This window comes from Schistocerca cancellata, chromosome 1 (genome assembly GCF_023864275.1).
Source record: "Schistocerca cancellata isolate TAMUIC-IGC-003103 chromosome 1, iqSchCanc2.1, whole genome shotgun sequence".
Taxonomy (NCBI): Eukaryota; Metazoa; Arthropoda; class Insecta; order Orthoptera; family Acrididae; genus Schistocerca; species Schistocerca cancellata.
The window spans coordinates 65721616-65747747 of NC_064626.1; the positions used below are offsets into that span (position 1 = coordinate 65721616).

General features: G+C 42.7%; 1 protein-coding gene across 2 annotated transcripts in view; it reads left to right on the forward strand.

Moving 5' to 3' along the window:
• The first annotated feature begins 554 nt into the window (after positions 1–554).
• LOC126165143 (39S ribosomal protein L19, mitochondrial) overlaps positions 555–26132 on the forward strand; it is an 83899-nt gene continuing 58321 nt past the window's right edge. For both annotated transcript variants that reach the window (XM_049920296.1, XM_049920297.1), the window contains exons 1-2: positions 555–685; positions 14330–14584. In XM_049920296.1, coding sequence (XP_049776253.1) covers positions 622–685; positions 14330–14584 — 319 coding nt within the window. In that variant the 5' untranslated portion in view covers positions 555–621. The remainder of the gene's footprint in view (positions 686–14329; positions 14585–26132) is intronic.

A 26132-nucleotide genomic window follows, 5' to 3' on the forward strand; every position in this document is an offset into this window, starting at 1 on the left:
TATTCCGAGAAAATCTGTAAACAAAGTTTCCGGAACCGGCTTTAAATAAGGACTCTACAAATATACTACAATCTTCTATGTATCGCTCACATAGAGATCGGAAAATAAGATTAGGATAATTACTGCATCACACAGGCATCCAAACAATCATTCTTCCTACATTCCAAACGAGAGTGGAATGGGATAAAACCGTAATAACTGGTACAATGGGACAAACCCTCTGCCATGAACGTCACCGTCATTTGCACAGTATAGATTTAGATGTAAATATAGATGTAGAACTTTTTGTGGTATGACGAAAGATGCGGCACTTGAGTCACGCAATTGAACACTGGGTGTTTGCACGTGCAGCTGCCATTAGCAGTGGCGTCACTATAATCGCGAGTGTGAACCAGGCTGAAACCTCCGTAAAAATGCCACAGCATTCGTAACAAGGAGATTTACAGCTTTGTATTGTCTTTTATTTGAAAGTTAAGTCATATCTTCCCTAATAGAGAGCACTGGCATCGAAGATTGCACCAGTGACCCCAATATTAAGCTAAGTGCTTTGAACTCATTGTAATTATAAGATCTTTGATCTAGTATGTAAACAATTCGGTGTGGTGGGTACTAGATAGCGTCATGAGGATGGCATGTAGATTGAGTTCGAGATATGCTAAACACTTATTCCAGCCACGCTGTTGTGGTAAATATCTATCAGTAGATGTATGCCTGTGTGGTATTAACCCGTTAGTGTTTTCTACGGAAGAATGTTATGATACTGACAGGTTTTTGTTATGTCGTGGAAAATAGAGATCAAAAATTTATTTGTGCATGAAAGACAATCAAACACACACACATTTTTTTTTACACCTGATAGTACATGTTGTGACATGGAGCGCAAGTGACTGATTTCAAATATCTTGCAGTTCTGTGTGGTACGTCATGGGACAAGATGAGGGAGAAATATGCAGTACTAACAGTGACAGTGGATAACTGGTAGCACTGCGGTGGTTAAGGAAGTGGAAATGTTTGCGCCTTCTATAAATCGTAATTGCATTACATTGTTAAGTGTGTCGCTGTGTTTGTTTTCATGCCGGGCCCCAACATTAGTGTCCATATTTTTTTTAAATTCTGCTAACAAATGTATTAAAATAAAATATTGACAATTTTGAAATGCCACCGCTAAGGAAGCTTTCCTAATTTGAGCGTGGTTTTACCATCCTTCTTGCAGAGAAGTGAGTCACTCATGTCATGCTCATAGTTAACATTTGCCGTATCTCAACCAGATTCTCATCTTTCAATATAACCTACACCTCAGGGTTGTGGTGACAGGCTGGTCTGCAGTATGTCCCGCATTCTAGGTTATGTTGAAAGATGTAGCATGGTTGTGAGATGATGAAGCGGTATCAAACACTTCAGTAATGTCTCTGTACCTCTATCTTCTTATAGATCATTATGCTTTAACCTTATGTGGTAGGAATTATGCTTCCATTTGCATTTATAGGGTATTTTGTAGTTGATTTCAGTGTTACAAAACACCATCTTCATGCCCCTTTAACAAACATGATAATAATGAGCATACTGTGTTATCAACATTATACATTTCATAGAGAGTACAATCAGCGCATGTACCCCCTATACTGCATAAGTGCCAAAAATAGTTGCTTATGGTGTGAATGGCAGTAGCCTATCAACAAACTTCTTGTTGTTTGGACTTCCCACTTTCCACACCATGCAGACATCATGTCTGAATTATGTTGCAATTAGTTTTTATCTCCTTATGACTCTACTGGATGGTAAATGACAGCATCAGATATAAGAGAGAACTGCTCAGGTTGTCTCCTAAATGGTTGATACAGATCAAGAACAGTAAAGGCCTATAACACTTCCATAGCAGGGTGGACTGAAGCAGAGCTTGGAGCCAAAAACAATGTGCCAGGAATCGGGCATTGGTCACTGACAACAGTCGCCTGTGCTTGATCAGTGCCCCGCAACTGTAGCAAGACATTTTTGTGACACTGTTCAGTATGTAATTGCCTTGGTCCAGCCTTTGAGAATGCTCCTCCAGCTTAACCAACTTCTGTGCCGTCAAGATGCTGCTGATTGTGACGGCTGCCCCAGACATGGCCTCTGCTCCAGACCACTCGGAGTTACATACAATCGCAGCCTGTACTGTACAGACAACAGCAAGCAGCAGAACTTAAACCCCTCCCTGACCAGCCGTCATGGTTGAACAGTAGGACAGCAATATGGTATGCAGCCCATGTTGTTTGGTGTACAGCCCATGTTGTTCAGCACTGTGTCGATGATTCTACCATATCTATAGCACCAGGCTGCAAACCTCTATTTGCTGCCTGAGCATGCAGGCACTATACTGCCTTCTTGGGATTACAACAAAGGAGTCCCCTCCTCCCCGATGAGGTATCAACCATGGTTACTATTTAAGGAATGGAGACTCTCTCTAAGGAATGTGTCGAGTGAATTTTTGTCTGACTTTTGAAATAGATATATTTGTGTTTGTTTTTTCTACATTTAAATGTTGCGGCATTTCACCTGTGTAACTACAATGACCTGTAGTCACCAAATCATGTATCTGCCATGACACACTCTAATTGCTGTCAATCATTTGTTACTAAAATAGAGTATGTTATGGCAACCATTGTGTCCTCATGATCACTTTGACCTCCTGCATTTTTTCCGTGTCCGCTTTGATCTTCTCCCGAGGAGGGCATTCCACCTCATGGGGAAGTCATGCTGCTCATCCAGGACGATGTTCATAGTCAACTCATCTCCCTGACTATCTGGCTTCAGGCTGTTGCAGTCCGCATTTTCCTTCGTTACTTGACTTTTTTCCCTTTGTACGATTGACATCCCTCTGTCATTCTATGTCACCAGGACAGACTTCCTCCAGATTATTAGGCAGCTACCTCATCCCTTTTTGCAGCTCGGTGACTTTAATACGTACCATCCCCTTTAGGGTTCTCCCAGAACCTGTCCAAGAGGTGCCCGCTTCGCTGGCGTTCTCCATAAACGTAACCTCTTCTGCTTAACACAGGAGCATCCATGTTCCTTTCAGACTCCTCGCACACCTGTTTGTATTTGGACCTAGCCTTCTCCACTGCCCAGCTTGCCCATCGTCTAGAGTGGTCCATTCTCTCCGACACATACTTGAGCGACCATTTCCTGTGTGCTATCTGTTGGCCGACTCCTACCCCACTTATATGCCCACACAAATGGCAGCTTACTAAGGCCAAATTGATGCTTTACTTCTTCCTGGCAACCTTCGATGAACAAGATTTCCCCAGTTGTGATGACCAGGTGGAATATCTCATAAACGTTATCCTTACTGCTGCGGAATATTGCATTCCTTGCACTTCCTCTTTACTGCTCCGTGTCCCAGTCCCTTGGTGGGCACGCCAAGGCGTGCCACAACAATGCAGTTCGCATGTGGAGTCGTGTTCTTTGGGATAGCAGAAACGCTAGTGGGATTTCATTTACCAGTTCTTTTAACAGTTCCAGTCCCTCTTCCATCATGTGGACCTACCTCTGACGGCTCTCTAGGACCAAGGTCCATTCACCAATTTCCAGCCTGATGGTAGCAGACATGTCACAGTGGACCCTATTGCCATCTCCAACACCTTGGGCCGCCATTTTTGCACAGATTTCGAGCTCCTCTCACTATCGCCATGCCTTGGAAATGAGCAGAGGAGACTTGAGCCAATAGGGGACTGATGACCATAGCTGTTAAGTCCCATAGTGCTCAGAGCCATTTGAACTTGGGCCAATACCTTCTTCTTCTCAGAATAGAGAGTGTGTTACACTGCTGCCTTTACCTTCAGGGAGCTAGATCGTGCTCTCATTTCATCCCGATCCCCCTCCCCAGGGCCAGACAATGTTCACATTCAGATGTTGCAGCAGCTTTTCTTGCAGGCAAGCACTTTCTCCTTCATGCGTACAGCCGCATCTGGGCAGAGATCACGTTTCCCATACGCTGGGATGAAGCCACTGTCATACCCATACCTAAGCCTGCTAATGACAAACGCTTTCCTTCTAGCTGCTGCCCTATTTCTCTCGCCAGCTTTGTTTGCAGAGTGATGAGATGTATGATTCATTCCTGGCTGGCTTTGTGGCTTGAGTTTTGCAATTTACTAACCACTGCACAGTGTGGATTTTGAGCACTCTGTTCTGCAGTTGACCATCTTGTCACTTTGTCCACCCATGTAATGAATGGTTTTCTGCAGAAATCCCAGACTGGCCATGTTTCTCGATATGGAGAAAGCCTACGACACCTGCTGGAGGACTGGTATCCTCCGTACTCTCTACACGTGGGGTTTCCGTGGCAGCATGCCCCGTTTCCTTCAGGAATTTTTAAAAGACAGAGTTTTCAAGATACTTGTAGGTTCTGCCTTGTCAGACACGTTTATCCAGGAAAACGGTGTGCCTCAGAGTTCCTTCCTGAGCGTCGTTCTCTTTGCTATCGCCATTAACTCTGTAATGGCCTGTCTCCCACCAGGTGTCTCCATCTCCCTTTCCGTTGACAATTTTGCCATACATTGCAGTTGTCCATGGACTTGTCTCATTGAGCGGCATCTTCAGCAATGTCTCTACCATCTTTTCTCGTGGAGCATTGACAGTGGCTTTCGTTTTCCACTGACGAAACTGTTTGTATGAAAATCTGGCAGCACAATTGGTTTCTTCCATCGTCTTTACGACTTGGATCTGTTGCTCTTCCATTTATTGAAACTACAAAATTCGTGGTGCTCATGCTCGATAGGAAACCTTCTTGGTCCTCCGAGGTCTCTTACCAGGCAGCCCGCTGTATGCGGTCCCTCATTGTACTGTGTGTCCTCGGTGATACTTCTTGTGGAGCAGATTGAACCACCCTCCTCCATTTCTGCCGGTTCCTTGTCCATTCGAAACTAGACTATTGATGTTTCGTTTACACAACTGCACGTCCGCCCCTCCTGCACCGTCGTAATACTATTCATCACAGTGGCATCTGTTTGGCCACTGGTATGCTTTACATAAGCCCAGTTAAGAGTCTGTATGCAGAAGCTGCCTAACTACTGATATCCTACTGCCACGACTTTCTCTTCACCAGGTATGCATGCCCTTTGTCTACAATTTCCCAATGCCAATTTCTCAATGGTGTGAACCCTTCACCACCTTGGCTTCGTTTGGCAGCCCGTGTTCGCCTTGGCCTTCATTCTCTTCTTAATGACACTACTCCAGCCTTGCTCTATTGCCTTCAGTTTCACAACCTTCGCATGGAACTTCGCAGTAGTACCTTTGTGTACATTGATGACTCTTGGACTGACTGGTGTTGGGTGTGCCTTGGTCATTGGCACTGACATTTTTCGATATCGGCTTCCGGAACACTGCTCAAAATTTACAGCAGAGCTCTCACCGCTTTTTACTCATTGCCCTCAACCTTTGACGGTCCATCATATCCTGACGGAATGCCCCTTTTTAACCACTTATGTTCTCATTTGTGTTTACTGTCTTAAGTTATCGGCTTTGTTAGCAAATGATGCATGGGCTGTCAACTGCATTTTACTTTTTATCCATTGTAGCAGTATTGCAAAGGACATTTAATCTTTAGTTCAGGATGTCCGTTTTTCTATGGTCTATTTTATAGATCTTTCTCTATGTTACTATTTTTAGCTCTCTTCTCTTCTGTCGATTGGGATTAAAGGATGAAATAAACAAATAGCTTTGTGATCAGCAACAGTAGACTGTGCACAATCCTGATCAACTATTGCTGTATCGTCTGCCTAATTCATGGTGTTCCAAAATTATCTTTACAACTGTGATCGTGTCTGTTTTAGAAACTGGGACAGAAAGGTGTGGTTTGCAGCTTCATAATGTTCACACTCTTCTAAAGTTATTGTAGCTGTTTAACAGAGTTCAAGGTGTGCGAGGTTGGTAGCATGCAAGATATCTAAGCAAAATTTTAGTTGCTCGCAGCCGAGTGGTCTGAGGCGCTGCAGTCATGGACTGTGCGGCTGGTCCCAGTGGAGGTGAGGTTCGAGTCTTCCCTCGGGCATGGGTTTCTCCTCCGCCAGTCCACTGACCTGGAAATGTGTCATCCAATGTTGTCCTAATGATTGACGCCCAGTAAGCAGGGGCACCATCTTGCTACTACATGCTATTAGATTGCAGTTCTGCAACCTGTGAGAATGCAAACTGTTCCACCATGTCCAGATTAACAGCTGAGGTTATTGACACCTCCGCTAAGAAAACAGGCTCATCATACATTCATGAAGCAGAGCACATCACACATTTATTTTTGGACCATCACTCACAGTTTTTCTGCTAATGGTTATTCAGACCTCCAGATTCTCACACTGTATCAGCTTGCAGAATGAGATTTTCACTCTGCAGCTTATCTTTCTGGACACATGAAGCAAGCTTTTTCAGACAGTCTGGGTTATCATTGATGCAACTGATTCTCAACTGCTATATCATCAGGTTGAAGTGCATGCAGCAGCTGCACCTTGTAGGCATCATGCTTCAGTCTCCTGCGTAGTAGTCTGTGTACTGTGGTTGGTGTTAACTGCAAGTGTCGAGACATTTGATGGACTGATTTGGTAGGGCTGAATGCCTGTTGCAACTGCCACATTTTGATCACAAATACTCAGATGCTAGGACTCATCCTCTTCATGACCCTTCTAGACTCCTTTGACATTTTGTACCCCAGTTTTATGGTAGAATATGATGGTGGTGTGCTTCTGTAACTTGGCCTCTATCAACCATTCCACACACTGGGATTCCATATGATACAAGTGATGAAACACAAAAACAAGGCACCTTCATTGTGCTACTAAAAGTGTTTAATAACAAGGTCTTTGATATGGCAAGTGTAGATAATTTGTGTATGCCCATTCATTGTAACTGAACTTAGTAATGAGCATGCCAGCATAGGATTCTGAACAAAATTTGGAGCTCATATCATATTTGCGCATTCACAGGTAGTCTTGTCATTTCTTCTTCTTTTGTGGGGTTTTAGCATATAGAGCTGTATGCATGATGGCATCCTTATGGAGAGTGCTTATAATGAAAAATGATTTAGGTACAACCTGTAAATTTCTCCCATTTCTCTGTGAGTAATAGTCCATAAATGTGTGCTGTGGAAGCTCTGTGCCATTTGGAAAGTAAGAGGGAACTTTGGAATAGCAAAGACTGCAGTCCCCCACCTCGTCTTAGACCAATGATGTCATCAAGATGGTGGATACTCCTATTTAAAGTGTGCCCACGAGTACTCCAACATGCCCTCTGCTAACACAATTCAACCACCTGCGGGTCCAGGTATTAGAATGGGCCCAAGGTATTCCTGCCTGTCGTATGAGGCGACTAAAAGGAGTTTCACATGTTTTGGCCTTTATGTGACGGTCCCCTGTAGGATTTGACCTCCATTCTAAAAAATTTTCCCGAAGAGTGAGCCAATTAGGGAAGGGCGCCTTACAAGGTGCATCGTGTCCATCGTGCATTGAGATCTTTAGCCCACTTTCTCATCGTTGCGTTGCAGTCCTGCCCACTCTCCATCTCTTGGCCAAGGACACCTCCCTGAGTGCGTTTTCTACGATGCACTATGCAGTGCCAATTTCTGTGTCGACAATGACCATGGACTTCTTTGCACCTGATATCCAGCACAGTAGCCAGTCCGTTGTGGTGGGGCCGCCATGTACCCTGTTGGTTGTAGCCCCCTGACCACACAGGGATCACTCTGCTGATGTCTGCACTGTTAACTTCCCACATATGCCAAGGGGTAGATGCCCATCCCCCTGGGGCATCGGGACTCCCGGATGGCACCCGTGGGGAGGGCCCCTGGTTGGAGTGGGTTGCATCAGGGCGGATGACACGTGATGAAGTGCAGTTCGTCATCTCTTGCTGGTGTTGAAACACCAGCAGTCTCTAAGGGATCACGAGCTCAATTCAACGCACAGAAGTACGACCCCAAATCATTCCCCTCACTGGCCCCACCATGGGAGGAGCGTCAGGCTAAGAATGGTAGTGGATCTTATTTGCCCCAGGACCTCGTATATTCAAGAGCTGATGGGGAATATTTCATGATGATGAAGCCACAGTTTTTTGTTGAACATTTAGAGGGCAAGTTCGGGGAGGTGGAGGCCTTGTCCAAAATGAGATCTGGGTCAGTCTTGATCAAAACAGCATCCTCTGCCCAGTCACGAGAGTTTCTTGCTTGTGACAAGCTGGGGAATGTTTCTGTAACCATCATGCCCCATAAGAGCTTAAATATGGTCCAGGGTATCATATTTCACAGAGACCTTCTTTTGCAGTCCGACAATGAGCTGCACGCCACTTTAGAGCGGCAATGTGTACATTTTGTCTGGTGTGTCCACCGGGGTTTGTAGGATAATCTGGTTGCCACCGGTGCCTTCATCTTGGCCTTTAAGGGTGATACATTGCCCGAGAAGGTAAAGGTGATGGTCTACCGGTGTGATGTAAAGCCATATATCCCTCCCCCGATGCGGTGCTTTAAGTGCTGGAATTTCGGCCATATGTCTTCCCGCTGTACTTCCAGTGTCACATGCCGAGATTGCGGACGCACATCGCATCCCAATACCCCATGTACCCCGTCTTCCATCTGTGTCAACTGTGGAGAGCACCATTTGTCTTGCTCGCCTGACTGCAGGATTCTCCAGAAAGAAAGGAAAATCGTGGAGTACAAGACCCTGGACAGACTGACCTACACTGAGGCTAAGAGAAAATTTGAATGCCTGCATCCTATTCAGTTCTGACACCGTCAGCTCCGCCAATCCAGGTCTCCTCTCAGAGCCGGAAGACTACACCTGCCCCCTTGATGGTGGGGGGGCATTTCCCTCCCTGTTGCTCCTGCACCGCCTACTTCGGGAGCAGCACCCCCCCCCCCCCCCACCCCAACCATCGGGGACATCCATCCCCACTTCTAAGCCGGAGGAGCAGTCTTCTTTGACTTCTCTCACTAGTAAGGGGTCCCTTGGGTCACTCCCTTCCCAGGTTTCTTCTAGTGGGAAAGACGACACCCGTCAGTGGCTGAAGAGCCCAAAAGCAGCTGGTCATATGGCTTCACGCTCATCCTCAGTCCCAGAGACTGAGCCAGTGAAGTCCTCCTAGTCAGGGAAACCCAAGGAGCAGTGAGAGAAATCCGAACAGAAAACCCCTGGCACCCACACCACCACTACCTACAAGTTCTGAGGATGAGGTGGAGATTTTTGCATCCGCTGAGGACGTAGATCTCGCCAGACTCTGACACGATGGATATAGATTGCTCAGGCAATAAATTGGTGGCAGCAAGTGACTCTGAGGCGTAAACTGCCTCATTGAATGTTCCATACCTTCCCAGTCTCACGATGTCATCCTCCAGTGGAATTGTGGCGGTTTTTTCCACCACCCAGCAGCTGAGCTACGGCAACTGTTAAGCTTTACACCTGCTATCTGCATTGCCCTCCAGGAAACCTGGTTCCCAGCAATGCGGACCCCTGCCCTCTGTGGCTATAAGGGATATTACAGGAACCATAGCGACTGTAATCGAGTGTCAAGCGGAGTTTGTGTTTATGTCCTAAACTCGGTCTGTAGTGAACATGTGCCCCTTCAAACCCCTCTTGGAACTGTGGCTGTCAGAATAAGGATGATGCAGGAAATAACTGAAATAACTGTGTGCAATGTATATCTTCCTCCAGATGGTGCAGTACCCCTAAATGTATTAGCTGCACTGATTGATCAACTCCCTAAACCTTTCCTACTTGGTACCATGCTTACTGGCCGAGGCAGAGATGTTGAAACTTTACTGACTCAATTTGACCTCGGCCTCTAAATACTGGGGCCGCCACACATTTCAGTGTGGCTCATGGTAGTTACCCAGCCATTGATTTATCAATTTGCAGCCCAGGACTTCTCCCATGTATCCACTAGAGAGCACATGATGACCTGTGTGATAGTGACCACTTCCCTATCTTCTTGTCACTGCCCCAGCGTCAGGCCCGTGGATACCTTCCCAGATGGGCTTTGAACAAGGCAGACTGGGGAACTTTCACCTCTGCTGTCACCGCTGAATCTCCCCCACATGGTAACATCGATGTGATGGTTGAGCAGGTGAGTAGCACAATTGTTTCTGCGGCAGAAAAGGCGATCCCTCACTCTTTAGGGTGCCCGAGGCTTAAGGCAGTCCCTTGGTGGTCGCCGGAAGTTGCTGAAGCAATTAAGGAGTGTCGGCGAGCTCTACAGTGGCATAAGCGGCACCCTTCTCTGGAGTACCTCATAGCTTTCAAACGGCTCCGTGCCCGTGTTCGTTACCTTATCAAACAACGGAAAAAGGAGTGTTGGAGAGATACATCTCCACCATTGGGTGCCACATGTCACCTTCCCAAGTCTGGGCAAAGATCAAACATCTATTTGGGTACCAGGATCCAACAGCTGTCCCTGGTCTTACCATAAATGGCAAGTTGTGTACCGACACAAACACGATTGCTGAGTACTTTGCTTGAGCCTCTGCATTGGAGTATTATCCCACAGCCTTTCGCACACTCAGCGGCTGGAAGGGAATGTCCTCTACACGCTGCAGTGAATGCTATAACACCCCATTTACAGAATGGGAGCTCCTCAGTGCCCCTGCACGTTGCCCCGACACAGCTCCTGAGCCTGATCGCATCCGCAGCCAGATGATTCAACATCTCTCATCTGACTACAAGCAACATCTTCTTGTCCTCTTCAACCGGATCTGGTGCGATGGCGTCTTTCCCTCGCAATGGTGGGAGAGCGCCATCATTTCAGTGCTCAAACCCAGTAAAAATCTGCTTGACATGGATATCTATCAGCCCATCAGCCTCACCAACGTTCTTTGTAAGCTGCTGGAACGTATGGTATGTCGGTCCTGGAGTCACGTGGCTTGCTGGCCCCATGTCAGGGTGGCTTCTGCCAGGATCACTCTACCACTGATAATCTTGTGTCCATCGAGTCTACCATCCGAACAGCGTTTTCCAGATGGCAACACCTGATTGCTGTCTTTTTTGACTTGCGTAAAGCATACGACATGACCTGGCGACGTCATATCCTTGCCACATTTCCCGTAGTTCCATCCGTATTCGGGAGAATGGAGTCCCGCAGGGATCTGTATTGAGTGTCTCTCTATTTTTAGTGGTCGTTAATGGTCTAGCAGCAGCTGTCGGGCCCTCCATCGCACCTCTGTATGCAGATGACTTCTGCATTTCATACTGCTGCTCCAGTACTGTTGTTGCTGAGCGGCGCCTCCAGGGAGCCATCTACAAGGCGCAGTCATGGGCTCTAACCCACGGCTTCCAGTTTTCAGCCACAAAGTCGTGTGTCATGCACTTCTCTCGGCGTCATACTGTTCATCCAGAACCCACACTTTATCTTAATGACGATCCACTCACTGTAGTGGAGACATATCAATTCCTCGGACTGGTTTTTGTCGCTCGATTGACTTGGTTCCCTCATCTTTGTCAGCTTAAGCAGAAGTGCTGGCAGCACCTCAATGCCCTCCGTTGCTTGATCAACACCAACTGGGGTGCAGATCGCTGTATGCTGCAGCAGCTCTACAGAGCCCTTGTCCAATCTCGAATTGACTATGGGAGTGTGGGTTATGGCTCGGCAGCACCTTCAGCGTTGCATTTACTCGACCCTGTGCACCACTGTGGGGTTCGTTTAGCGTCAGGAGCTTTTAGGATTCCGGTGACCAGCATACTGGTGGAGGCTTGTGTCCCTCCACTGCAGATCAGACGTGCGCAACTGCTCACCAGTTATGCTGCACACATTCATAGTTCCCCTGAGCATCCAAATTACCGTCTCCTTTTCCCGCCCGCGGCAGTCCATCTTCCACATCGGCGGGCCAGATTGTGGCTAACGATTGCAGTTTGCATGCGGTCCCTTCTCTCCAAACTGGAGTCCTTCCCTTTACCACCTCTACGTGCGGTCTGTTCACATATGCCTCCATGGTGTACGCCTCGGCCGCAGCTTCGTCTGGACGTTTTGAATGTCCCTAAGGACTTTGTTAAACCCGCCGCTCTCCGCTGTCACTTCCTCTCAATTCTTGACGTATTCTGGGGCTCTGAAGTGGTTTACACCAACAGCTCAATGGGTGATAGTCACGTAGGCTTCGCATATGTTCATGGAGGACATGTTGAGCAGCACTCCTTTCCAGTTGGCTGCAGTATTTTCTCTGCAGAGCTGACGGCCATATCTTGTACTCTTGAGTACATCCGCTCATGCTCTGACGAGTCATTTCTCCTGTGTACTGACTCATTAAGCAGCCTACAAGCTATTGACCAATGCTACCCTCGCCACCCTCTGGTAGCGTCCATTCAGGAGTCCATCTATGCCCTGGAATAGTCCCGCCACTCCGTGGTGTTTGTGTGGACCCCAGGACACGTCGGAATCCCCAGCAATGAACTTGCCGACAGGCTGGCGAAACAGGCGATGCAGAAACTGCTTCTTGAGATAGGCATCTCCAAAGCTGACCTGCGTACTTTCTTACGCAGAGTTTTCCGGCTTTGGGAGACGGAATGGCATAACAGCACGCACAACAAACTGTGTGTCATTAAGGAGACTATGAATGTGAGGAATTCTTCCATGCAGGCCTCTTGCAGAGAATCAGTTGTCGTCCTCTGCCAACTCCGCATTGGCCATATGTGGCTAACGCATGGTTACCTACTCCATCGCGAGGACCCACCTCAGTGTTACTGTGGCTCCCAAATGACAGTCGACCACCTCTTGCTGGACTACCCACTTTTAGCCTCTCTACAGCAGACTTTTAACTTTCCCAGCACCCTGCCTTCAGTGTTGGGCGACAATGCCTCCACAGCAGCTGTAGTTTTACGTTTTTTCCGTGAGAGTGGGTTTTATACTTCTGTGTAGGTTTTAGCGCATGTCCTTTGTCCCTCTGTGTCCTCTACCCTAGTGCTTTTAGGGTGGAGGATTTAATGTGTTGCAGAGTGGCTGGCTTTCCCTTTTTATTCTCGTGGTTGGCCAGCCACTGAAATCTGCTTTCATGTTCTACTCCCTTCTGTTTCTAGCGTCTCTCTCTTGTTTTCTTGTCCTGTTTTGTTCTCTTTAGTATTTGTTGCCTTCCCTTCATTCTTGTGGCTTTTCCTTTCTTTCCGTTTTGTTATATGTTTCGTCCGTTTTATTCCCACCCTTGTGGCATTATTTTATTAGGAACAAGGGACCGATGACCTAGTAGTTTGGTCGCTTCTCTTTCTTTAAACCAACTAACCAACCAACCAACACAATCCATTTCAAAGATACTGTGGCAGAATGGCGTCACAACAGGGAACACAGTTACATCACGGTTCAAAGCTGTCTCATCCAATGAAAGCATCGACTGTTAAAAGATAAAGGTGTAGGTTTGATTCCGTGTGGAAATGAAGTCCCGTGGTTCTTGACAGAGCAAAGGGGAACAACACAGGAGACCCGCACCACCGTACTACGCAAGGTCCTAATGGAGGTGGTTTGCTGTTGCCTTCCTCTGACCATAATGGGGATGAATGATGATGATGAAGACGACACAACAACACACAGTCATCTCAGGGCAGGTGAAAATTCCTGAACCTGCTGGAAATCGAACCTGGAACTCCGTGCTCGGGAAGCGAGAATGTTACCGCAAGACCACAAGCTGCGGATTTGATTCCGTGTACCAGACATTTTTAATCTGTCTGAAAGTTTCAGGTTATAGCATGATAAGTACAGTAGCTGGATATGGTTTATGTAAGTGTGGTTAATTTCTGTTGATTCTGATTTTTGAGAATTTTTAGCCATTATTTGCTACTTTGGATAAAATCTTTGTCTGCACCATAGTATATATTGATATAAATGTTTGGGAAAGATACGAGTGATGGGACAATGATAGACCTCTAATTTCTGCTGCTTTATCACTGTCAGTGATCCACCATCTGATTCATGTTAACACATCAGTTATCTCGCTTGTGTGTTTTTAAAGCTGCTATGGAAATTCTACATGGCAATTAAAATAAAATAAAATAAAACACTAGTGGGACAAATGTACCCAGTAGAATAGAATAATATATACTGCACAATAAGCCCATGCAAATTTTGACATGTACTGCCACATACTGAATTCAGATTTGTTTAATGTAATGATACACACATTCTGAGAGCCAAGTTGTGTGTGTGTGTGTGTGTGTGTGTGTGTGTGTGTGTGTGTGTGTGTCACATTTTGGAGTGACACTATTTTGTTGCATTATGATATTTCACTTTTTACCAAATATATAAAACAGTTACTAGTAAATATAATACTACTGTGTTCTGTGTTTTTCTTCATTTTTATTTATATTTATATTGGAGCATATGACTCATGAAGACTATGGGACAGTCACAGGTGTTCAACAGCAACAAAAGCGGTCTGGTGTAACAGTGATTCAGGATGTCTTGAAATCAGAAAAACCTGTCACAACAGGCAGGGAGTCGTTAGAAGGTCGCTCTGGGGAAGGTGTGGACTATAGATTGATATACCCAGAATTTCTGCCAGATCCTGATATGAAGAAAAGAAATCAAATTCGTGAAAAGCTGGAAAGAATGGACATGCTAAGCCGTAGAAATAATATTGACATACCTGAATTTTATGTTGGTAAGTTTAAGATGAACAGTTTCATGCTTTTTGTTTTTAATAATTTATCTGGAGAAATCAGTAAAGTCCATTTACTCGTATTCATTGGTTCTGCAACAAAAATTATATTTTTAACTCAATTTATGGTATTTTATTTGCCCTAAGACTCTTAGAACTGCCATTATGCTGTTCATAAAACATATTGACACTGTATCAGTAAATAACATATAATAATTATTTTCAGTGGTGGCATAGAAGCTAAGATGTTTAAATTATACTAGAGTTATTGGATTATGGACATCTCTTGTATCAGCAGTATCAGGAAAAGATAGATTGCTACTCACTGTAAAGATGACTCGTTGAGTCGCAACAAACTGTTGCCTCATCAGGAAAGAGGGAAGGAGAGGGAAAGACGAAAGGATGTGGGTTTTAAGGGAGAGGGTAAGGAGTCATTCCAGTCCCGGGAGCGGAAAGACTTACCTGAGGGGGAAAAAAGGACGGGTATACACTCGCACACACACACATATCCATCCACACATATACAGACACAAGCAGACATATTTAAAGTCTTTAAATATGTCTGCTTGTGTCTGTATATGTGTGGATGGATATGTGTGTGTGTGCGAGTGTATACCCGTCCTTTTTTCCCCCTCAGGTAAGTCTTTCCGCTCCCGGGACTGGAATGACTCCTTACCCTCTCCCTTAAAACCCAGATCCTTTCGTCTTTCCCTCTCCTTCCCTCTTTCCTGATGAGGCAACAGTTTGTTGCGAAAGCTTGGATTTTGTGTGTATGTTTGTGTTCGTTTGTGTGTCTGTCGACCTGCCAGCACTTTCATTTGGTAAGTCACATCATCTTTGTTTTTAGGTATATTTTTCCTTCGTGGAATGTTTCCTTCTATTATATATATATATATATATATATATATATATATATATATATATATATATATATATATATATATATATATATATATATGATGTGACTTACCAAATGAAAGTGCTGGCAGGTCGACAGACACACAAACGAACACAAACATACACACAAAATCCAAGCTTTCGCAACAAACTGTTGCCTCATCAGGAAAGAGGGAAGGAGAGGGAAAGACGAAAGGATGTGGGTTTTGGGAGAGGGTAAGGAGTCATTCCAGTCCCGGGAGCGGAAAGACTTACCTTAGGGGGAAAAAAGGACGGGTATACACTCGCACACACACACATATCCATCCACACATATACAGACACAAGCAGACATATTTTTCCTTCGTGGAATGTTTCCTTCTATTATATATATATATATATATATATATATATATATATTTCAGATGTTCTGTTAAAACTGACTGCAAGATAGAAAATGCTGTACTTTGCTCTGTTGTGGACATTTAAGCCGTTAGAAAAATTGTTTCTCCCATGCATATTCTTTCCCATTATACAGGATTATTCAAAACGATTTAGACAATTTCAAGTGATTGTAAAAATGCTTCTATTGGCATAAGGTATTATATGATTATATGTATAGAAAAAAACAGTTGAAGAAGTTTCCTGTGTCATGTGTACAAATGTTTGATGCCTGAACTGTTAGTCACATGGCACTCGTCCAGTCTGTGGTCCAATGTAGCTCACACTTGTTCCAGTGTGCCCACATAAGTGTCTGTCACAGATGCTCTGATTCGTCTGCCTTTACAAAAACATCCTGTTTCCTTCAACTTATGTAGCTACCCATTAATATGTTGTCAGGTAGGTGGAACCTTATTGAACGTGGTCCTGAATTCCTGATGTAGTGGGTTGTGAACTTGCTCTTGCATAATTACATCACAGAAACCACCTTTTTCAAACACAGGTCATTTTTTGTTTCCATTTCTGATAGAAAATTGGCAAAATGAATACATGGGCAAAGACATGTTTGTCAGCTAGTCTTTGCGTATGAGACTGTGAGAATGTGGGTGTCAAAGAACAACTCCTAGGCCCTTGAACCACAGTGGACCAGATTTGGCACATGAACTCCTTGTCCCAAGAGGACCAACGTGTGTGTGTGTGTGTGTGTGTGTATTATCACTCTAGTCTACAGGGCAGCCTACATGTGAGGCCTCTTATCTGCAATCAGATAGGCAACCAGCCACATACAGTTGCCCCCCTCCCCCCGCCAAGTTCTCGTTCTTGCGCAGACAACAGTGAGTCTTCTTTGAGGCGACGGCCATCAGTACATCACAGCAAATGATTACACCCGGAGTGTGCTCTATGTTGTGAGGTCACCGGACTCTTAGCACAGGTTTGTACCACTGACTGCACCCTGTGCCAACCGGGTGGGGGGTGGGGGGGGGGGGGGGGAAGTTTTGTGTACAGAAATGTCTTGAGGACTGAAATGAAGTCATGTACAGATGCAATCAACTGCAGCCACATGCAGAGCATTTGACTCTGGAGTCATTCCATGTCAAATCAACACATTTTAAATAAAAATTTTACCTCACCCTCTTAGATTTTGCTGAAACTAAGAAAAATGCCAAATTTCAATTTTTTACCTCAAACCATTCCTGAAATATGGTCATGTAAACTTTTTGGAAGCTGGCCAAAAATGTGTGAACGGACTTTTTTTAAATTGCCCTAGGAGCTGCCCTAATTGAGCTAGAGAACTGAGAAAGGTGTCAGTTTGCAGCATTTTTCATGCTCTTTCCAGTGATAGACAAAAAAACATAGCTTCTAATTAATAACCTTTTTCAAAATTGTAATTAATATTTTGATTTAATTTTTTTACAAAAAGTACATAATTGAAAATATTCAAAATATTTCCATAACTGCTTCATACTGTTGTAAATCACATGGCAAAATATAAATGTGGGATGATGATGGGTTCATTGTTAAAAAAAAAATTATTCCGGACTCTTGTTTTTCACTAACGACCCTAGTTTGACCAAACTGACCTTTAAGGTAGTACGTCAGTAGAGGACCATATGCATAGGGCTTGATGTCTGTACAATAATTCAGAGACTGGAGCCATTGTTGAGACGATGTAGTCTGCATTGTTACCTTCTAAGGCTTTGTATGCCTACAGCATTATTGTGCGCTGTGGTTTTAGTGCAAATCAATTGTTACCTCTGTGTTGACCAGTCTGTATCTATTATATTTAATAGTCCATTATCAAGTAAATCTATACATTGAAGGACAGTTTATAAGTGGTTTTTGTATAAATATGGAACCAAGTAAAAAGTGCAGTGCTGTAAGTGTGCAGTGTTGTAATCCATTGAAGAAGTCAAATCATTTTATTAGAGACAGAAAAAAACTGAGAAATGTCACAACATGGATGCCCAAATTATTTCCTCAAATATCAAGTGGTGCCAAGATTTGTGATAAATGTAGGAAAGATGTAACCGAATTGAAAAATACACCAGAGCCTGCCAGTGATGAAAGTGTTGAAGAAGAATCTTCTGGATCAGAGATAATCATCTGAGATGAAGACCCTGACTTCACTCCAACTTCAGTAGCTGTTAAAACATTTAACACAACACTTCACTTCAAGAACTAGGTGAGTCCCCAATTGACAAGAGAAAACTAACATCTAGGCATTACGCCAAATAAAAAGTGAAGAAAATCTCATCAATGACACGTAAACTTTTTGTTGCTCCTGAAACTTCTTCGTCAGATACTGATACTGATGAATCCGTTCTTGAAAATCTTAAAAGAAACTTTAAAAATTCTATAAGTAAAGCAAAAAAACTAATGATTCTCACAAGTTTACCTGAAAAGTGGTGTGTCAGGAAAATAATGAGGGAATTTAATGCTCCTAATTACATTGTTCGGCAGTCCAAAAAAATTTGAAAGAGAAAGGATTAATGGAAGGTCCAAACCCAAAGCCAGGGAAGTGTTTACCAACAGAAACTGTCAAAACTGTACATTCAGTTTATGAAAATGATGAAGTTAGCAGGGCAATGCCAGGTGTTAAAGATTGTGTGACAATTACAGAAACAAGTGGAAATAAAACAAAAATTTCAAAAAGACTTATTTTGTGTAACCTTAAAGAAGCTTACAAGCATTTTAAAGACAAGTTTGCTAACATAAAAATAGGTTTCTCTAAATTTGCTGAGTTGAGAGCAAAACATTGTGTATTAGCTGGCCGGAGTGGCACACACACTGTCTGCATGCGCACAACTCACCAAAACATAAAATTAATGATAGAGAATGCCAAACTAAATACAGTAACAAACAGCAGCTTAAACAATTATAAGCAGTGCATTGCAAAAATGCTTTGCAACCCATCATCAGTTGATTGCAACATGGAAAACTGTGAATACTGCCCAGGAGAAACTGTCATACGTAAAATTTTAAAAGACTCTTTTCATGAAAACTTAATTGAACAAGTTCAGTTCCGACAGTGGATGTCAGTTGACCGATGTAATCTGGAAATTGTTCAGAAACCTTCTGAAGAATTCATAGATTTATATTGTAGTAAGATGCCGACTTTGATTCGGCATGACTTCATTGCCAAGCAACAACGAACATTCCTTAACTCCACAAGAGAAAACCTTATGGAATCTGAATTTGTTGTCATATGTGATTTTTCAGAAAATTATAGTATAGTTCTACAGGATGAAGCTCAGAGTTTCCACTGGACAAGACAACAGATTACCATTCATCCTTTTGTTATATATTACAAACAGGAAGACAAAATTGAGCATGTGAGCTTTGTCATTGTTTCTGATTGCCTGGAGCACAATACAACTGCGGTTTACACCTTTCAAAAGAAGCTAATTTCATATCTAACAAATAAATTTCAAAAGATTCCAAAAAAGATATACTATTATTCTGATGGTTCTGCCGCTCAGTATAAAAATAAGAAAAACTTCCTGAACCTCTGCCTTCACGAGGAAGACTTCATCATAAAAGCTGAGTGGCACTTTTCAGCCACAGCACATGGGAAAGGGCCTTGTGATGGAGTAGGAGGTTCAGTAAAGAGACTGGCAGCTTGTGCAAGTTTGCAAAGGCCATACCAAAATCAGATCCAAACCGCAAGAGATCTATTTGAGTGGGCAGTAGATAATATCACAAATGTTGATTTTGCATATTCCACTCAAGAAGACTACGCTGCTTCAGAAATATTCTTAAAAAGCCGACTTGAAGAGGCATTGACAATCAAAGGAACACAGCAATTTCACGCTTTCATTCCCAACACTACATCAAAATTAATAGTAAAATACTTCTCAGGTGATATGCAGAGTTGGGAGAGGGAAGTAACTACATCACCAGACAAACTGAAGTTACAAGATGTATCAGGCTATGTCACCACTGTATATGGCAGAAACTGGTGGCTTGGGTACATTTTAGAAAAAAAAACGAAGAACTTGATGAAGTGAAAATAACTTTTCTTCATCCATGTGGACCAGCTAAGTCATTCTTTTATCCTGCACATGCAGATGTCCTGTGGGTGTCAGTTGTGGATGTTCTCACAAAAGTGAATCCATTTACTCCGACAGGGAGAACATACATTCTTAATGAAAGTGATGTAAACCAAACCCAGTCAGCTTTATTAAAACGTAGTATGTGAAGTTCCAAGACAATTTATTGGAAAACTGCTTTCAACTCAAAACTTAATTTTTGTCTCAGGTTAGTGTTAATCTATATTTTATAGAAAGTTATTTCAAAATTATTGTTAGTACCTATTGTGTTAAATTTAGCTATGTACAGATACCTGTTACTCAGAAACAAGCATTACGTATTTAATTTGTTTAATAGTTTAATTTCAAACATCATGGACCAGAACTATTATGTAAATACTTGTACTTATTCATACTTTATTTCAGTTTGTAGTTAAATGCTCAATTTCTTGTTTTTGTTATATCGGTTAATATACTGCTTGTATGAAATTAAAATAAGCAATCAACTCAATTATAAAATATGCTGATTAGTTGTGGTGTAATAAGGTGATGTTTTGATATTTCTAATACTGTTTTTACTTACCTTTCAGTATATTTTAAAGAAATTCCTGTTTGTTAAAGGTCAATTTGGAATACAACTAGGGCCGTTAGTGAAAAACAAGAGTCCGGAATAACTTTTTTTTTACAATGAACCCATCATCATCCCACATTTATATTTTACCATGTGATTTACAATAGTATGAAGTAGTTATGGAAATATTTTGAAAATTTTCAATTATGTACTTTTGTAAAAAAATTAAAATTAAATCAAAATATTAATTAGTATTTTGAAAAAGGTTATTAATTAGAAGCTATGTCTTATTGTATATCCCTGAAAAGAGCATGCAAAATGCTGCAAAGTGACACCTTTCCCAGTTCTCTAGCTCAATTAGGGCAGCTCCTAGGACAATTTAAAAAAAGTCCGTTCACACATTTTTGGCTGGTTTTTGAAAAGTTTACATAGCCATATTTCAGGAATGGTTTGAGATAAAAAATTGAAATTTGGTATTTTTCTTAGTCTCAGTGCCCACTATAAATATACCAACTTTCAGTAAAATCAAAGAGGGTGAGGTCAAATAGGTGTGTTGATTTGACATGGAATGACTCTCTGCTGACAACTGTGCTACAAGACTTCAACGGCTGAGATGTACGTGTCCAACTCATGAGCACAGGCCCCTGTTACAGTGTGAGACAAGTCAGGCAAAGGCACATCCACAGCCCTACATGCCATTATTACATTACAAAAAATGCTCACACAGTAAATTGCATAATTTAAAACCATCATAGAACTTATGCCAAGTGAGGACTACAGATTAGTTGTTGTTGTTGTGGTTTTCAGTCCTGAGACTGGTGTGATGCAGCTCTCCAGGCTACACTATCCTGTGCAAGCTTCTTCATCTCCCAGTACTTACGGCAACCTACATCCTTCTGAATCTGCTGATTTTTGCCCTCCACGCTGCCCTCCAATGTTAAATTTGTGATCCCTTGATGCCTCAGAACATGTCCTACCAACCAGTCCCTTCTTCTTGTCAGGTTGTGCCACGAACTCCTCTTCTCCCCAATTCTATTCAGTACCTCCTCATTAGCTATGTGATGTACCCATCGAATCTTGAGCATTCTTCTGTAGCATCACATATCGAAAGCTTCTATTCTCTTCTTGTCCAAACTATTTATCGTCCATGTTTCACTTCCATACATGGCTACATTCCATACAAGTACTTCCAGAAATGACTTCCTGACACTTAAATCTATAATTGATGTTAACAAATTTCTCTTCTTCAGAAACGCTTTCCTTGCCATTGCCAGTCTACATTTTATATCCTCTCTACCTCGACCATCATCAGTTATTTTGCTCCCCAAATAGCAAAAATCCTTTACTACTTCGAGTGTCTCATTTCCTAATTTATTTCCCTCAGCATCATCCGACTTAATTCAACTACATTCCATTATCCTTGTTTTGCTTTTGTTGATGTTCACCTTATATCCTCCTTTCAAGACACTGTCCATTCCTTTCAACTGCTCTTCCAAGTCCTTTGCTGTCTCTGACAGCATTACAATGTCATCAGCGAACCTCAGAGTTTTTATTTCTTCTCCATGGATTTTAATACCTGCTCCAAATTTTTCTTTTGTTTCCTTTACTGCTTGCTCAATATACAGATTGAATAACATCGGGGAGAGGCTGCAACCCTGTCTCACTCCCTTCCCAACCACTGCTTCCCTTTCATACCCCTCGACTCTAATAACTGCCATCTGGTTTCTGTACAAATTGTAAATAGCCTTTTGCTCCCTGTATTTTACCCCTGCCACCTTTAGAATTTGAAAGAGAGTATTCCAGTCAATATTGTCAAAAGCTTTCTCTAAGTCTACAAATGCTAGAAACATAGGTTTGCCTTTCCTTAAACTATTTTCTAAGAAAAGTCGTAGGGTCAGTATTGCCTCATGTCTTCCAACATTTCTACGGAATCCAAACTGATCTTCCCCAAGGTTTTCCATTTGTCTGTAAAAAATTTGCGTTAGTAATTTGCAGCTGTGACTTATTAAACTGATAGTTCAGTACTTTTCACATCTGTCAACACCTGCTTTCTTTGGGATTGGAATTATTATATTCTTCTTGAAGTCTGAGGGTATTTCGCCTGTCTAATACATCTTGCTCGCCAGATGGTAGAGTTTAGTCAGGACTGGCTCTCCCAAGGCCGTCAGTAGGTCTAACGGAATGTTGTCTACTCCCGGGGCCTTGTTTCGACTCAGGTCTTTCAGTGTTCTGTCAAACTCTTCACGCAGTATCATATCTCCCATTTCATCTTCATTTACATAATCTTCCATTTCCATAATATTGTCCTCAAGTACATCACCCTTGTAGAGACCCTCTATATACTCCTTCCACCTTTCTGCTTTCCCTTCTTTGCTTAGAACTGGGTTTCCATCTGAGCTCTTGATATTCATACAAGTGGTTCTCTTTTTCTCCAAAGGTCTCTTTAATTTTCCTGTAGGCAGTATCTATCTTACCCCTAGTGAGATAAGCCTCTACATCCTTACATTTGTCCTCTAGCCATTCCTGCTTAGCCATTTTGCCCTTCCTGCCGATCTCATATTTGAAACATTTGTATTCCTTTTTGCCTGCTTCATTTACTGCATTTTTATATTTTCTCCTTTCATCAATTAAATTCAATATTTGCATTTTTATATTTTCTCCTTTCATCAATTAAATTCAATATTTCGTCTGTTACCCAAGGATTTCTACTAGCCCTCGTCTTTTTAGCTACTTGATCCTCTGCTGCCTTCACTACTTCATCCCTCAAAGCTACCCATTCTTCTTCTACTGAATTTCTTTCCTCCATTCCTGTCAATTGTTCCATTATGCTCTCCCTGAAACGCTGTACAACCTCTGGTTCTTTCAGTTTATCCAGGTCCCATCTCCTTAAATTCCCACCTTTTTGCAGTTTCTTCAGTTTTAATCTATAGTTCATAACCAATGGATTTTGGTCAGAGTCCACATCTGCCCCTGGAAATGTCTTACAATTTAAAACCTGGTTCCCAAATCTCTGTCTTACCATTATATAATCTATCTGATACCTTTTAGTATCTCCAGGATTCTTCCATGTATATAACCTTCTTTTATGATTCTTGAACCAAGTGTTAGCCATGATTAAGTTATGCTCTGTGCAAAATTCTACCAGGCGGCTTCCTCTTTCATTTCTTACCCCCAATCCATATTCACCTACTATGTTTCCTTCTCTCCCTTTTCCTACTCTCGAATTCCAGTCACCCAAGACTATTAAATTTTCGTCTCCCTTCACTACCTGAATAATTTCTTTTATCTCATCATACATTTCATCAATTTCTTCATCATCTGGAGAGCTAGTTGGCATATAAACTTGTACTACTGTAGTAGGCATGGGCTTTGTGTCTATCTTGGCCACAATAATGCATTCACTATGCTGTTGGTAGTAGCTTACCCGCACTCCTATTTTTTTAATTCATTATTAATCTTACTCCTGCATTACTCCTATTTGATTTTGTATTTATAACCCTGTATTCACCTGACCAGAAACCTTATTCCTCCTGCCACCGAACTTCATTAATTCCTACTATATCTAACTTTAACCTATCCATTTCCCTTTTTAAATTTTCTAACCTACCTGCCCGATTAAGGGATCTGACATTCCACTCTCCGATCCGTAGAACGCCGGGGTTTTCTTTCTCCTGATAACGATGTCCTCCTGAGTAGTCCCTGCCCGGAGATCCGAATGGGGGACTAAGTTACCTCCGGAATATTTTACCCAAGAGGACGGCATCATCATTTAACCATACAGTAAAGCTGCATGCCCTCGAGAAAAATTACGGCTATAGTTTCCCCTTGCTTTCAGCCATTCGCAGCACCAGCACAGCAAGGCCATTTTGGTTAGTGTTACAAGGCCTGATCAGTCAATCATCCACACTGTTGCCCCTGCAACTACTGAAACGGCTGCTGCCCCTCTTCAGGAACCACACGTTTGCCTGGCCTCTCAACAGATACCCCTCCGTTGTGGTTGCACCATCTGTATCGCTGAGGCACGCAAGCCTCCCCCACCAACGGCAAGGTCCATGGTTCATGGGGGGGGGGGGGGGGGGGGGGGGGGACAGATTAGTTACAGGACATCATTCTGCACTTATGCAGTACAGGGATTACACAAATATTCAAACTGTTGGCGGTCTCTGTCAGTCAACAGAGCCTGTACGCTTTTGTGCTATACGTGTCCCATCATGTTTCCACTTCACTATCACATCGGAAACGGTGGACATAGGGATGTTTAGGAGTGTGGAAATCTCATGTACATACATATAACACAACTGACACCCGATCACCTTGAACACATTCGAAATCCATGAGTTCGCCGGAGCGCCTCATTATCCTCTCTCAAAATGTCTAATGACTACTGAGATTGCTGATATGGAGTACCTGGCAGTAGGTGGCAGAACAATGCACCTAATATGAAAAACGTATGTTTTTGGGGGTTTCCGGATACTTTTGATCACATAGTGTATGTATGTACGTGTGCAATATGTGCCACACGCATATGTGAGCAAAGCTGCAGGTAAAAGGCTAATATATAAAAAAAAATAAAGTTGTTCTTATTGAGATCTGAGTCAGTGACTTTACAGTTACCGAAGCAGTTCATTACACATTCGACACATACAAATACACACATGAGTAGGAACTGTTTTGTGTTCAACTGAGCTTAGAAATCTTCCAATCTTCTAAGCCAGTTTATAGAGTTTTTTGAAAATTGTGTCATACTGTCTTACAAAATTTATGTTTGGCCCCTGACCTTCAAATCCTATAAGTTGGAAGAAAATAAAAAGAGGGAAAAAGAGGGCCAATCTTGTAAGATCCTATACACAATCACTAGTAGGCCTGTGGTTTTACGTTGGCATATTTGCATTGTGAGTGGATGGTACAAGAGGACTTACTGCACTCCCTTTTTTCCACTCAAATGAATTTGCAAGAACACAACCCTTGTCATAAAAATATGATTTTTCTTGTAATACTTTATAAACAGTAGAAGCCTACCCGCTGCAGTGCTTGGCTGGTCGACATGCTATGATGCCTCCAGGATGCCTGTTATTCTAGCACATGACAAAATACAATCCATTCCACTCACTGTAGCCCTTGCAGGAGGAGACATACATCTGCTCACTGCAGAGTCTCCCAATGTAACTCTTATTCTAATTCTTAGCAAGATACAATGCATTCCACTCACTGCAGTGCTTGTCTGGTTGAGAAGCAAGTGCTCATTACATATTCTCACAGGTAATTGCCACGTCCACTCACATGTGGGTTGTTTGACAGGAATTATGTGTCATTTGGCTGGAGCCAGTGAGGCTAAAACATTGTTATTGCGAAAATCACACCTGATACAAAAAAGCAGAATGCCAACTGTGCAGCATCACAAAAACATGAATTTCCTATTTAATGTATTGAGGGCAAGGAATAATTTTCCTGCCAATAAAAATATCATTTTGGGAAGGTAATTGCACATATGGAGAACTCACTTCATCAATCAGACTGTATGAAAGAAATTTATCTCAATCAAGGCCTAGATGTCGCAAACATTGTAAGAACAGTTTGTTTCTTATTACTTCCCATTCATGCATGGTATCTTGTCTGATCAGATTTCTCCTCCTGA